This window comes from Mesoplodon mirus (genome assembly GCF_964341445.2).
Source record: "Mesoplodon mirus genome assembly, chromosome: X".
NCBI classification, from domain to species: Eukaryota; Metazoa; Chordata; class Mammalia; order Artiodactyla; family Ziphiidae; genus Mesoplodon; species Mesoplodon mirus.
This window is the reverse complement of record NC_138981.1, coordinates 62160038-62173502: the sequence shown is the minus strand read 5'-3', so window position 1 is coordinate 62173502 and position 13465 is coordinate 62160038. Positions and strand designations below refer to the sequence as shown.

Below are 13465 nucleotides of genomic sequence, written 5' to 3'. Positions count from 1 at the left end.
TTTAATATTGAATTTGCCATCTTTCCACAGACAAATTACTATTCAAGAGATTTTTTTCCATAGCTATTTTTTCCCTTGGAAAAAACATTTATGATTAATTCATATAAAACAAATCTAAATCTGAACTGCTGTTTAAATTGGTGAATAATTCTAAATGATCGGGATAGGAAGGTAGAACATACTAGAGAGTGAGGCCAAAATCTCAAACCAAAGGGCTCTTTGTATCCTAAACAGATAAATGGCCACATATTTTCTAATGTTCACTTACCTAGGGACTATCACTATTTGTTTAGTACTATATGGAATGATTTGACATTATACATCAGGAGAGACAGAAAAGGTCAACAGTCAAAGAGAACAAATTATTGCTGGGACCGAGAACAAACGATTACTCAGATGAAGAAGGTTAAAGTAGCAAAAGCAATTAAAGTTGAAAGCTGGTGAGTAGAGAAAATTGGAAAATCAATCAGGGTGAAACTGGGATATACTGATGAAGAATTATCAATAAGGGCTTCCCTGGTGGTGCAGTGGTTGAGAGTCCGCCTGCCAATGCAGGGGGCGCAGGTTCGTGCACCGGCCCGGGAAGATCCTACATGCCTCAGAGTGGCTGGGCCCGTGAGCCATGGCCGCCGGGCCTGCGCGTCCGGAGCCTGTGCTCCGCAACAGGAGAGGCCACAACAGTGAGAGGCCCGCGTACGACAAAAAAAAAAAAAAAAAAAAAAAGAATTATCAATAACAACCACAAACTTACATTGTGAAGCTAGTAAGTACCTGACAATACACTAGGAGTTTTATATATTCTTTTTGCCTTAGTCAGAACCTTTTCCTTTGGGTTTAGCAGTTAGCATTACTGTTGTAAGAGGATTTTCCAAACAGTTTTGAATCCTAGGAAGTCTTTGAATATTGAGCCTCGATGCTAGAAGATACTACTGGGTGTAGAGGAATCAGGAAACAAAAATGTAATAACAATTTATTGCAGTGAATCCAATTGTAGAAGCTCAAGCTATCTAAAAGACACAAAAATGTCCAACCAAAAATTTGATTTTTTGATGTATAACAAATCACATCACAGGACACTTTAAAATTCATAGAGTGATACAAAGTTGAACACTGATAACTTCGTTAACTCTAAAATCATTGGAAATTACTGACCTAAATGAAAACAATTATAGCTACCAGTGCTGAGAAAAAAGGCAAAACTGGAAAAACTGAACAGATAAGTAAATAATGGCTGGCATTAATGGACATGAACAAAATAGCTGGTCATATGCTAGTAGTCATGGAGACAGCTTTCAGTCACTAACGACATAGCCTCCAATTACCCTGACCTCTTATTATCAGACTTCATTACAGTGAGTCAAAGCACTTGTCATAACACTAAATAAGCCATAAAACAATGCTTTTAGAATTGAAAAGTTCAATGCAAACTCTCACTTACCTTCCCTGTTAGAACTGAGGGAAATTCAGTATCAAACTTGTTGCTCAAGCCAAACCTTAAAAACAAAGACAGAACAAAATATATTCTACCCAGCATATTTAACTCTTTCCCTTAAAAAAAGTTACAAAGCCATGCATTTTTCTTTTGATGTTGTGACCTAAAAGCATGTCCTAAAAATAATTTGATATTTATAGAAAATAAATCTTTGACTCTTAATCCAAATTAATAGTAAAAGAAACTTAAGGAGCCAATGTTAAAGCAGGATTCTAACTAGAACCATGATATGAGATTAAAAAATAATAGAGAAACACTGACACAGAGCTGGAAATATCACAACTTTTGATTGAAACATTTCTGTTAAAACCCATTTTAATTCATAACTGTTGGAACTGGCTGATGGGTTGTATGTGGGAGTGGATTATACTATTCTTTCTACTTCTGTGGATATATGAAAATTCCTAATAAAAACTAATGTAACATTTGGAAATATAGAGCTTGACAACTTATGATCAGTTACTATTCAGATACTCAAAGGTTGATCCTTATGAATGACTTTTACGTATATGTTCAACCAATTTTGAGAAAACAGATCCCAGCCTCAAAAGCTCTGACTTTCTTCAAGTACACTCATTGAAATCTGTACTAAATCAAAATGATTTTTTATAAGCCTTCCTTCACCTACTTGGTGATTGATTTCAGTAGGAATAACAAAGGTCACTTCCTGCATGTTAGATGATATATCAGAGTGACTACAATTTTATGTTAGTGTAAGCAAAAAACACTAACACTTAATAAGAACTCCTTTTGAGGTAGACAATAATAGTAACAGTTACCAGTAACTATCTACTTACCATGGGTTAGACACTGTGTTAGGTAAATACATTACCTCTAAAATTCACAACCCTTCAAGAGAGGTATTGTTATCTCTGTTTTACAGAGAAGGAAGCTGACATTCAGAAAAATTTTTTTTCAAAAAGTAATCAAATGACTTGCCCAAAGTCACATTGTAAGAGGAGGCAACCAAAATTCAAATGCTAATCCCTAAATTCTTTCTGTCCTATATTAAGCTCCTTGAGAACAGAAACTATGGCTTATTTACTTTGCTATCTTCCACTATGCTTAGTAGCACAATGGAATCTAGTAGGTGCTTAATAAAAGTTTGTTGAATAATAAGCTACTGTATGTCCTGTTTGATTCTACTGATTTATTAAACTTTGGTCTTAGGGTCACTTTAAAGACAGCTTAAGAATCCAATGTCCTATTAAAACTCTCTGTGAGAATCATAGTCTCCTTGTATCATTTATGCTAATAGCTCTTCTTCAAGGACACAAGCCAATCCTTGCGCTCTTTTTGTGCAAAAAGACTATATTTAGCAGCTAGCAGCAAGGTACATATCTGTACATAAATATATTTTACCTTGCATGTTTAAAATGTATTTTAAAACAACAAATTCTATATTTTAAAATAGTTGAGAAAATTAATTAGCAATTATAAAAGGACCTTAACTTCATTAAAAACTTCATTACTTCTCTAGGTGTCAGTACAACATATAACGAGAGCATAACACTTTTATAATAACATTCTCATAACATTCCCCTTAAATCTATACATAGAGGAGTATAGCCAAACTTAAACATAAAATGGTACTCTTGTACATGAATTTTTATGGCAACTTTCAGGTGCTGTTTGAGAAACTGATACTCTAGTATTAAATATTTATTTGTAATTATGTACTAACTAAGCAATCAGTAACATGACAAATATTTAATAGAGCAAGAAACATTTTATTCAAATCATATTTAGCTAAATAGTGACCTTATCACTAGTCAAGAAGATGTAATTGAATTCATTATTCCACAGTTAATTCTTATTGCATAACAAAGAAATAGATACAGGTTTCATTTATAGAAGGTAGACATGATACATTTGAAAGCAGAGCTCTATTTCCATTCTTATAGCTTGTCTTCTATTTTTTAAAATTAGGGCTTCCCTGGTGACGCAGTGGTTGGGAGTCCGCCTGACAATGCAGGGGACATGGGTTCGTGCCCCGGTCTGGGAAGATCCCGCATGCTGCGGAGCGGCTGGGCCCGTGAGCCATGGCCGTTGAGCCTGCACGTCCGGAGCCTGTGCTCCGCAACGGGCGAGGCCACAACAGTGAGAGGCCTGTGCACCGCAAAAAAAAAAAAAAAAAAAAAAAAACCACACCCTATTTATTTATTTATTTATTTTTGGCCGTGCAGCGCAGCATGTGGGATTTTAGTTCCCTGACCAGGGATCAAACCCGTGTCCCCTGCAGTGGAAGCACTGAGTCCTAACCACTGGACCACCAGGGAATTCCCTTTTGCCTTTTAGATACAATGTTAATAATATGTTCCTGCCTCCATTAGAGACTGCTGCCATTATAGATTTTCCCAGTTGCCATTCTTTTACTACATATCAAATACATAGAAGATATAGACAGATGTATTCCTCAAAATGCATGGAATATTTCTATTATTTAAAAAAATTTTAGCTTTGCTATTCTCTTTGCATTTATCACCAGACAAGTGAACTTTCGTTGTCACTGTTTCCATTTCCTTAATACTATCCCTTCCTTTTTTAACCTTTTGAATGAACATGCTGGCTTTTTTTTTTTTTTTTTTGGCTGTGCCGTGTGGCATGTGGGATCTTAGTTCCCCCACCAGGGATCGAACCCGTGCCCCTGTGTTGGGAGTGCGGAGTCTTAACCACTGGACCACCAGGAAAGTCCCTAACCTTCTGAAATTTCTCTTTTGATGCTGTTACTTTACTGAAAATAATCCTTTTTTCGGTAAATCTATTTAGAAAGACAAGTTAATCTTATTTATTGCCAAACTCAATGTCCTCTTCTCAGAACTTTCCTCCCTGACTTTGCAGCCTGTGATGCTGTTCACCACTCCTTCCTAACATTCTCAGATTCATTCACTCTCTCCTAACACTCTTGTCTTTTCCCAAAGTTTAGCTTTTAGTCATCTGCTCCTCTTCTAAAGGAATTACAACAGTTCATCTATTTTTAATAGCCTTGATAATCACTTCTATGCTGATGACCATCAAATCTATATCTCTAGTTCTATATTTCCCAACTTGCTCTAGTCCCTCATCTCTAATTGCATACTAAAAATTTCCGTTTGGAAATAATGCGATTTGCAGCAACATGGATGGACCTAGAGATTATTATACAAAGTGAAGTAAGTCAGAAAGAGAAAGAGAAATGCCATATGATATCACTTATATGTGGAATCTAAAATATGACACAAATGAATTTATCTATGAAACAGAAACAGACTCACAGACATAGAGAACAGACTTGTGGCTGCCAAGGGGGAGGGTGGGTGAGGGAGGGATGGAGTGGGAGTTTGGGGTTAGCAGATGTAAACTAGCATATATAGATTGGATTAACAACAAGGTCCTACTGTATAGCACAGGGAATTATATTCAATATCCTGTGATAAACCATAATGGAAAAGAATATGGAAAAGAATATATACATATATATAAATGAATCACTTTGCTGTACAGAAGAAGTTAACACAACATTGTAAATAACTATCCTTCAATAAAATAAATTTAAAAAAACAACAACAAAAATAACAATTTCCATTTGGATATCTTGCTACAAAATAATACACCTCAAGTGAACACATCTAAAATTAAAAGTTACCTTTTATTGGAAACTGGCTCCCCCCTTTCAAATTCCTCATCTCTATCAATGGCACATTGACTCTCTTTAACCTAGACCCTGGTATCATTTTTTGGACCTTCCCTCTCCTAGTTTTTGCACCTTGCTTATATCCAGGTGGTCCCAAGTCCTGTTACTTGTTCCTTTGAAATCATTCTCATATCATTTCCTTCCTTTCCATTGCCACTGCTATGTTGGCTCTTGTCTTTGCTCATGTGGTTTCTCTTGCTTCCTCTCCCTAGTTTAAATCCAATGCAGTCCTCAAAACTCAAGTCAACCCCTGCTGCAAGCCTTCATGGATTTCCCTTTCTCTGAACACTCATAGCCAACTTTAATCTGTACTACACAATTCAAAATTTAATAAAATATTTTCTTTTATTCTTCACTGATCCACACCAATTTCTTAAAGGAGATTTTCCTGTTAGCTTTGTAAACCAAGACCTGTACTTTGTTTTTTCTGTATTCTTCATAGTGCTTAGCCCAGTGCTCAGGTTCTCAAAAAATGCTTGCTAAATTCACATTACAAATTTTCTTCTCTAATATAAAAATGGATTGCCTTTTCTAAAATATAAAAAGTATATTAGAAATGGTAAGGAGGGAATACCCTGGCAGTCCAGTGGTTAGCACTCTGCACTCTCACTGCCAAGGGCCCAAGTTCAATCCCTGGTCGGGGAACTAAGATCCCACAAGCTATGCAGGGTGGACAAAAAATTAAAAAAAAAAAAACAAAAAGAAATGGTAAGGAAAGTGTCATTTTACTTCTTAAAACACTCCATTATGGCCTACATTTATCTACTTCAAAAGGTATAAAGATAAGCAAACTAGGCCCAATATATTCTCATAATTTCGGCTAAAAGGTAGTAGCAATTCTGTTCTTGCCTACCAGGGATTTCTTTCCTTAACTTCTCCATTAGATATTCAGCACCTAAAACGAGTACTTAAATAATCTTAGGCACAACATTTTACTTAGTAGCTACTAGTAAAATGTTGAAATGGCTCTTGCTAAATGAACACCTCAGCTTTGTTTCATAAGTAAACCATTAAGTTAAGAACTGTGAGTCCACAGAGGTTAGACAAGCTCATCTACCCATTACTGATCAGTGACAGACATGAGTCAAGATGTGGGGTTCTTCAGCATTAGACAAAGGCACTTGGGAACTGCTTACACTGTCATTTTATCGGCTTCATTAAATATAGAGCCTATTATGTGTTTGAAGCTGACCCAGCTGGTGGTTCTTAATGATTGTATTTTGTTAAGTGTCTCCAATGCCCCAAATTTTAATTTCTTGGACAATTCTTTGGAGTAAAGGAAACTGAGGTAAAGACGGATGGGTCCTATAGTTGCTCTTCCCTCTTTTCTCCCTCCCTATACCCCTTACTGTTTTTAATTATTTTGAAAATGACTATACATCAGCCTTTGAAAACCTTGCTCAAATTTAAGTTTATGTGTTCAGGTTATTTAAGAAAACACATCAAAGTGTAGTAAAATTCTGCCAACAAAAACCATTTCACTAGAAAACTATGCACTTATAGTAACACTGATTCTGAAGAACGTGCACTGATCTCTATTTACTATACCAAGAAAAAGGAAAGTCTACGCCCTTCAATTAAAAGAAATTTTTAAAAATTAGTTAAATTTCTTTAATCTTCCATATGGAAATAATCATGTCTTGCTGCCCTGTAAAATGACAAGTTACCATAGCTTCAGTATTCTCAAAGCCTAAAATCTTATAAAATACTTACCTTATACAAACACAAATTAACAATGCTTCACTGTAATTCCTCAAAGACAGCTGTTTACAGAAAAGGCATTCCATTCACTGATTAGAGAAGTTTCAATATTTGTAGTGCTCTCTAACTTTCTGCAGAAATGCACTGTTTGGCAAATTTGGCCATCTTTTTTTCAATTCTGTATATAATCACTTCGGCTCTTTTAATTTTAATGAGAATTTTATATATTTCTGAGAATTGGTAACCTCTCATCTCTACTAATTTCTATACAGCTGTATTATCAAGGATAAATATCTATATATTTTAAGTAATATAAAGAGTGTGGTAATACCTATAAATTAGAAAAAAAATCTCATGAGATGTAATTTTCCTTATAATTCAATACAGTGGATCCAAATATTCATCCTAAAAATATCAAGATGAAAAATGATAGACACTAAGCTACATCACTCAAATGTATTCTGAAATGTATTCTGAAACAATACTTACAAGAGACATTTCATTATTTCTATTTCTAAAACCTCAAATCTGTGGGAGTTAATTTAGCCATTTATATATATATATTAAAGGCATTCTTGTATCTTTTAGTAAAATATTTTAGGTATGTTATACAATATTTAAATGGTAGTGCCCATCATACTGGCATACTGACATATAGAAGATGGCAGTTACTGTTCTTTGTGCTGGGCATATATACAGCAATGAGTAACACATCAAATATATCTGCCTTAATGACACTTCTTAAAACTTTTAATTTGAAAAAAGATACCCAAATATCCATTTATGATCATCATCATCATCTCAGATTTGGAATTACAATTATTCTGGTTAGGTCATTCGACTTCTCAAAAATTATAATTGATTGATAAGACATTAAATGATATCTTGATAAGTAACAAGAAAACCAATGTGTAAAGATGATGTAAGTACACGGGGGTATTCTGACACATAAGGTCTTGCTCAACAAACCTTTCAGAGGTAAGGACATGCCATACCCCCCACCCCAAATCTGGTAGTATTGTATCCATGCTCAGAAACACAAGTACTCTCCAGAGGATGATTCAACTAACTAGTATTTGTTGAGGGCCTATAATACAGCACATACTATGGTGGGCATATTTTTACTAAAGTGAACCAGTATTTATTCAACTCACTTTTACTGAGTGTCTACTTCAGGGCAGGCACTGTGTTAGGCACTGAGAATTCAGAGGGAACCAGTGATTGTCCTGCCATTTCTGCTTCCAATTTATTCAGGGCAGAGAAGACTTGCAGGAGGTGGTGACTTATGAGGTAAGGGTGGTAGGTACTGGGATTCTAGATGAAGGCCCCAGCTTGAGCAGAGGCAAAGAGATAAGAAACAGCATGCTGTGAATAAGAAAATACAGTCAAATTTGGGGCTTCCCTGGTGGCGCAGTGGTTGAGAATCTGCCTGCTAATGCAGGGGACACGGGTTCGAGCCCTGGTCTGGGAAGATCCCACATGCCGCAGAGCAACTAGGCCCGTGAGCCACAACTACTGAGCCTGCGCGTCTGGAGCCTGTGCTCCGCAAAAAAAAGAGAGGCCGCGATAGTGAGAGGCCTGCGCACCGCGATGAAGAGCGGCCCCCGCTTGCCACAACTAGAGAAAGCCCTCGCACAGAAACGAAGACCCAACACAGCAAAAATAAATAAATAAATCAATAAACTCCTACCCCCAACATCTTCAAAAAAAAAAAAAAAAAAAAGAAAATACAAGCAGTAAAGGGAAATGTCAAGAAATTAGGCTGATAGATAGGCAGGGTCCAGTTCTATATTCCATGTTATAGAGCTTAGACTCAATCCTATGGATGAAGGGGAAACCACAGAAGTCTTAAACAGGAAAGGTGTCTCCATCGAGCAACAGGCTGAGGGATAGATTTGGAGGTGACAAGGATGAAGACAAGATGACTAGTAGGGTGGTGAAAGGGGCTTAAATCAGGGAAGTGGTGGTAGGGAGGAAAGGAAGAAATTTTTAGGTCATATATTATTAATACCCACTGATTGCTTAGCTGTGAGAAGATGAGTGGGAAAGAGGAACAACCGATGAATAATGGGATAGGAGGAGGTATATTTAACTGAGTTGGAAAACTCAGAAATAGGAGGAATTGTTTGAGGGGTTGGGATGGGGGTGTGAGGCGGGGAGGATGAGTTTTGTTTTGAATATGTTGAATTTAAGATGTCAGTGAGCCATTAGGTGAGGAAGTCCAGATAAGGGTCAGAGTAGAGTCTGGTATAGAGATACTGATACATATTTGGGAGACATCAGATAATTGAAACCATGAGAGTCAAGATGAGACCATCTAGATAGAGCAGGGAATGAGAATAGTGGGCTGAGAACAAAACCCTGGAGATCACTAGTATTCAAGGAGCAAGAAAGGAAGAGAAACCCATGAATGAGGCAGTTAAGGAATAACCAGAAAAATATAAGGAGAACCAGGAAGAGTGAAGTGGCCAAGGAATTCCTAGATTTGTTTGGCTGGCAAAATGTTTTTTTTTTTAAATCAGAGTTTGAATACCTTTAGGTAAAACATATGCCTTCCAGTTCAACTAAGGCTCCATCATTACTTATGCTGCACTATTTTCTGTGACCCGTCTCGCCTCTGAAGGCCAGTGTGTTTATGACCCCTGGAGTAAAAGCCTCTGAGAAAGAGGGAGTCATTATATGCAGCAGAGAGGACCAGAAAGATAGGAAATCGAAGATGCCCACTAATTTAGCAACAGGAGGGTCATGGTGATCTTAATGATACCAGTTTGTCTGTGGTCATGGTGGCAGAATCCAGATTACAGAAGGGTGAAGAGGAAACAGATATGGTGAATGTAGCTACTCTTAAGAAATTTGGAGACAGAAGGAAGAGAGATTAGACAATAGCCAATGGGGAACGCAGGTCTAGGAAGGCTTTTATTTTTAAAGAATTAGAGAGACTGAATATGTTTACAGGCTGAGCCAATCGAGAGGCTAAGTGAGGTAATATTATAGAGAGAGGGGCTGCCTGGGAGGAGGCTGGAAGAGTAGGGTATGGAAAGCATAAGTGGAGGGGTGAGTTTTGAACAAGCAGAGGGACTCCATGATCTCTGAGGGTGGAGGAAGAGAGCACAGGAATTCAAACCTAATTAAGATCCAGTGCAGGTGTTTCAGCAGGAAAGTAACATGATTAAACCGTGTTTTACGAAAATTAGTTTGGCACAAGCATGCAGATGGATTGGGGTGGGGAGAGGTGGCAGACTGTGGCCGCAATTCAAGCAGGAGATGATGGCAACCCAAACTAGAGAGGTGCCAGTAGAAATGGAGAAAATGAATAATCTAATAGACCTTTTAAAAGGCATGATGACATAATTCTGGGACACTGGCAAAGGGCAATTCAAGGAGAAGGAAGAGTTAAAAATGACTCAAGGACTTGAAATATTACCCTGGAAGACTGGAATGGCAGTATCAGGGTCAGAAATGGGGCAACTGGAATGCACAGCCAATCTGGGGAGGGAAAATAAATTGGGTTTAAGATATACTGAATTTGAGGTGATAGTTCTCAAATTTTAAACTTTGAAAGAAAACAACATCCTCTAAAGAACAGATGACTGCACGAAGAATGAAAAAAATAAGAATGGGAGAGAATAAGAAATATTTCATTCAGATAGGGCAACTAATACTCCCATGCCAGAAAAAAATTAAAGAGGCTGATATTTTACACGTCTCAGAATTAGATTAACTGTTTCCTAAGGATCTTACTTTACCTGTTGTAAGGAAGGTTTTCCTATCATAGAAAGACCAGTTTCTCATTTAACATCAAACATGCTTTCTAGGTCAGAGAATGTGTACAATACAACTAAGTAATTTTCCAAACTATGTACACTGGTTAGCAATTCAAGTACTGGTTTGCTGCTTTTCAGGTTTTGGCTTCAATTAATACCAGCAGTTACTATGAGCACCATTATTTCACACTCCTTATTCCAGAATTTTTAAGCTGAGAGGGACATTACACCTGTCATAAGGGCCTGGGCATGGCAAGTGTCAGTGCTTTGCTTTTAATTGAAAATAGGTTGTTAAGTACTTCACCATGGTTGTGTGAGGAGTAGAATGGAACCACAAATAAGTTTCAGGGAACTTAAATTCTGTTTTCTTGCCTGTTCTTTGTTTTCTGAATTTTAGAAAAAAATGAAGGTGAGGAATGCTGGAATATAAAATTATGGACTGGAATAAAAAACTTTTTTGTTTGATCATATGAAATAATCTGCATGAAAGTAACCTTTGGTACCAGAATCATAATTAATTTGAGTAATAAATTGTTTCCCTAGTGATGAAAGGAATGGAAATAAAACAGCGCAGTAAGCTGGCATCTGAACATTGTAGGCTATCTGCAAAATTCTTGGACCAAGAAAAATTGTGTTAAAATTGCCTAACCAAAAGGCAGGTCTAAAAATCTCCCCACACTCTTCCACAATTTCAAAATCTTCCTTAATACTTTTCATGCAAAGATCACAAAAGTATATTACAATTAAAATACTCAGCATGTTAAAATTAAAAGCTAACATGACGGAGGGAGGTGGTGCATAATATATGATTTCAGATAATATGAACTCAACTGAAAGTCAGAGGGGTAGGTGAGTCATTATCAAAATTACAGGCAGCATGACTTGATAGGAAAAAATAGTCCTATTTTGAAAACTCAGTAAATGATAGCATAATTAAGAGGATGAACATGACACAACATTCAAACTTCCAAGTATTTACTGTCCAAGCACATAAAAACAAGAAAGCACTCTTCAAAGCCCAAAGAACAATTAAATTTTTCTTCTGCTTTGACAACTACTACGCTGAGGTCCCTCCCCCTTTTTATTTTCTCAAATATGATCCAAGATGTCAATTTAAAAGAAAAACTCTGTATGAGTTTTCAAAAAATCATTCTCAGCTCCTAGGGGACTAATTTCCATATATATTTAATGTTTGCATATTTAATATTTGGGAATACAAAATCTCCTGCAGGTATGTTAAATTATCTCAGAGCTGAAAGGCTTTAAAAACCATCTACTCCAAACCCCTCATTTTACCAATGGAGAAATCAAGGCCCAGAAATGGGAAGTAACCTGACCAAGGTCACAGGGCCAGTAAGAAGCAAGGCTGGGACTAACATACAAGAGCCCTCACTCTCAATCCATTGCTCTTTCTACGTTTCATAGCTACTTCTCAACCTGAACCTCTAATTGTGTGATATTTAAGGAACGTCAGAATGAGGAGTGATCAAGACACGGAAAGGATTATTGAATTCATTTACAAAGGGATTAGATAGGAAGAATGGATGGATGAATACGTGGATGGGTGGATATTCTATAATGTTATTCACAAAATATATTATGTTTCTGTTTTGAAGAGTCCAAGCCTAGGTCTCGTCACTTGTTACAGCTGTCACCGTGTTCCACCAGACATCAATCTTGGCGGCAAAGAGTCCGCTGGTACATCCTGCAGTTTAAAGACTGTTCATCGCCAGCATACACAGAAGCAAGGAGACTCACCCCTACTCCAATCCCTCTGGCTCCCAACCCCCTAACTTCCCTGTACTATACTCACTTTTTACCCGGTGTTGGTGCATCACATTTGCTTTCTCCTCACTTCCTTTACACCTGTCTCCCTCAGTTTCTCCATTTAGACCAGGTGTCCTTTCCTAACTATATGCCTCAGTCAGCCCTCCCCCACTCCACAGGCCCCTCGATTGCCTTATTCCTCTGTCGCCAAATCTCAGCCTTTTCAAACCCCATGGCTCCCTCTCGCTTACACAGTGATGTGGCCGGCGCCCCGCACCAATACAGGGTCGGGGGCATATCTCCGCAGATGCTCTTCGCTCACTACCCGAGGCGGGGGCGGCGTCTCCTCCACCTGCTCCTCTTCTTCTTCCTCCTCCTCCTCCTCTTCTTCTTCCTCCTCCTCCTCATCTTCCTCGTCATCGTCGGGCCCCGATACCGACGACGACGACGACGGCGACGACGACGACGTTGCCGCTTCTTCTTCCTCCTCCTCCAGTTCCGAGATCGTGTCGAACTCCGCCATGTTGGGCAGCAGGATGCTCATCACGTGACCTCTCGATCACCGCCACCCTCACGCAGAAGAGTTTGAACCTGCTGAGGTGCTGGAAGAGGAGGGGGAACGAAATGCAGAGAAAGAGGAGGGGGGTAGGGACAGGATTTAAGGAGATGCGCCTGCGTGGTGGGGTAGACGGGGTGGGGGGTGGGGTGGGGGGGCGGAGGGTGTTGGAGGCGGGGGCATGAGGGAGAGAGGAACAAAATCAGTGTACGCTTGCGCGACTCCAAGGGAAGGGGGGCGTTAGAGGTGAACTACTGGGAATTGTCGAGGTACGGTATGCGGGTGCTGCTCTTAATACTGCTGTTTGGGCTTCTGCTGCTTGTTTCCCGGGGACGTATCTTCTGGTTTTATTTCCTATTAATTAATCATGGGTATTATTACCCCCTTCCCTCCAGTGCAGGGAAAGGATATTCTATAAAAGTGAGGTTAGAACTTTGCCCCATATATCTTAAAGTATACACCAATCCCTTACGTTTGTTCAGCATTACAGTTTAAAAGACTTTTACAGCAGA

The 13465-nt window shown here is 38.3% G+C and overlaps 1 protein-coding gene across 1 annotated transcript in view; it reads right to left on the bottom strand.

The window, feature by feature from the left end:
- The window catches only part of CHIC1 (cysteine rich hydrophobic domain 1), a 37156-nt gene extending 24161 nt beyond the window's left edge, over positions 1-12995 (bottom strand). Inside the window, exons 1-2 of the mRNA XM_082610053.1 lie at positions 12649-12995; positions 1439-1493 (exon numbers count right to left, since the gene is read on the bottom strand). Coding sequence (XP_082466179.1) covers positions 1439-1493; positions 12649-12941 — 348 coding nt within the window. The 5' untranslated portion in view covers positions 12942-12995. The remainder of the gene's footprint in view (positions 1-1438; positions 1494-12648) is intronic.
- Positions 12996-13465: the final 470 nt, after the last annotated feature.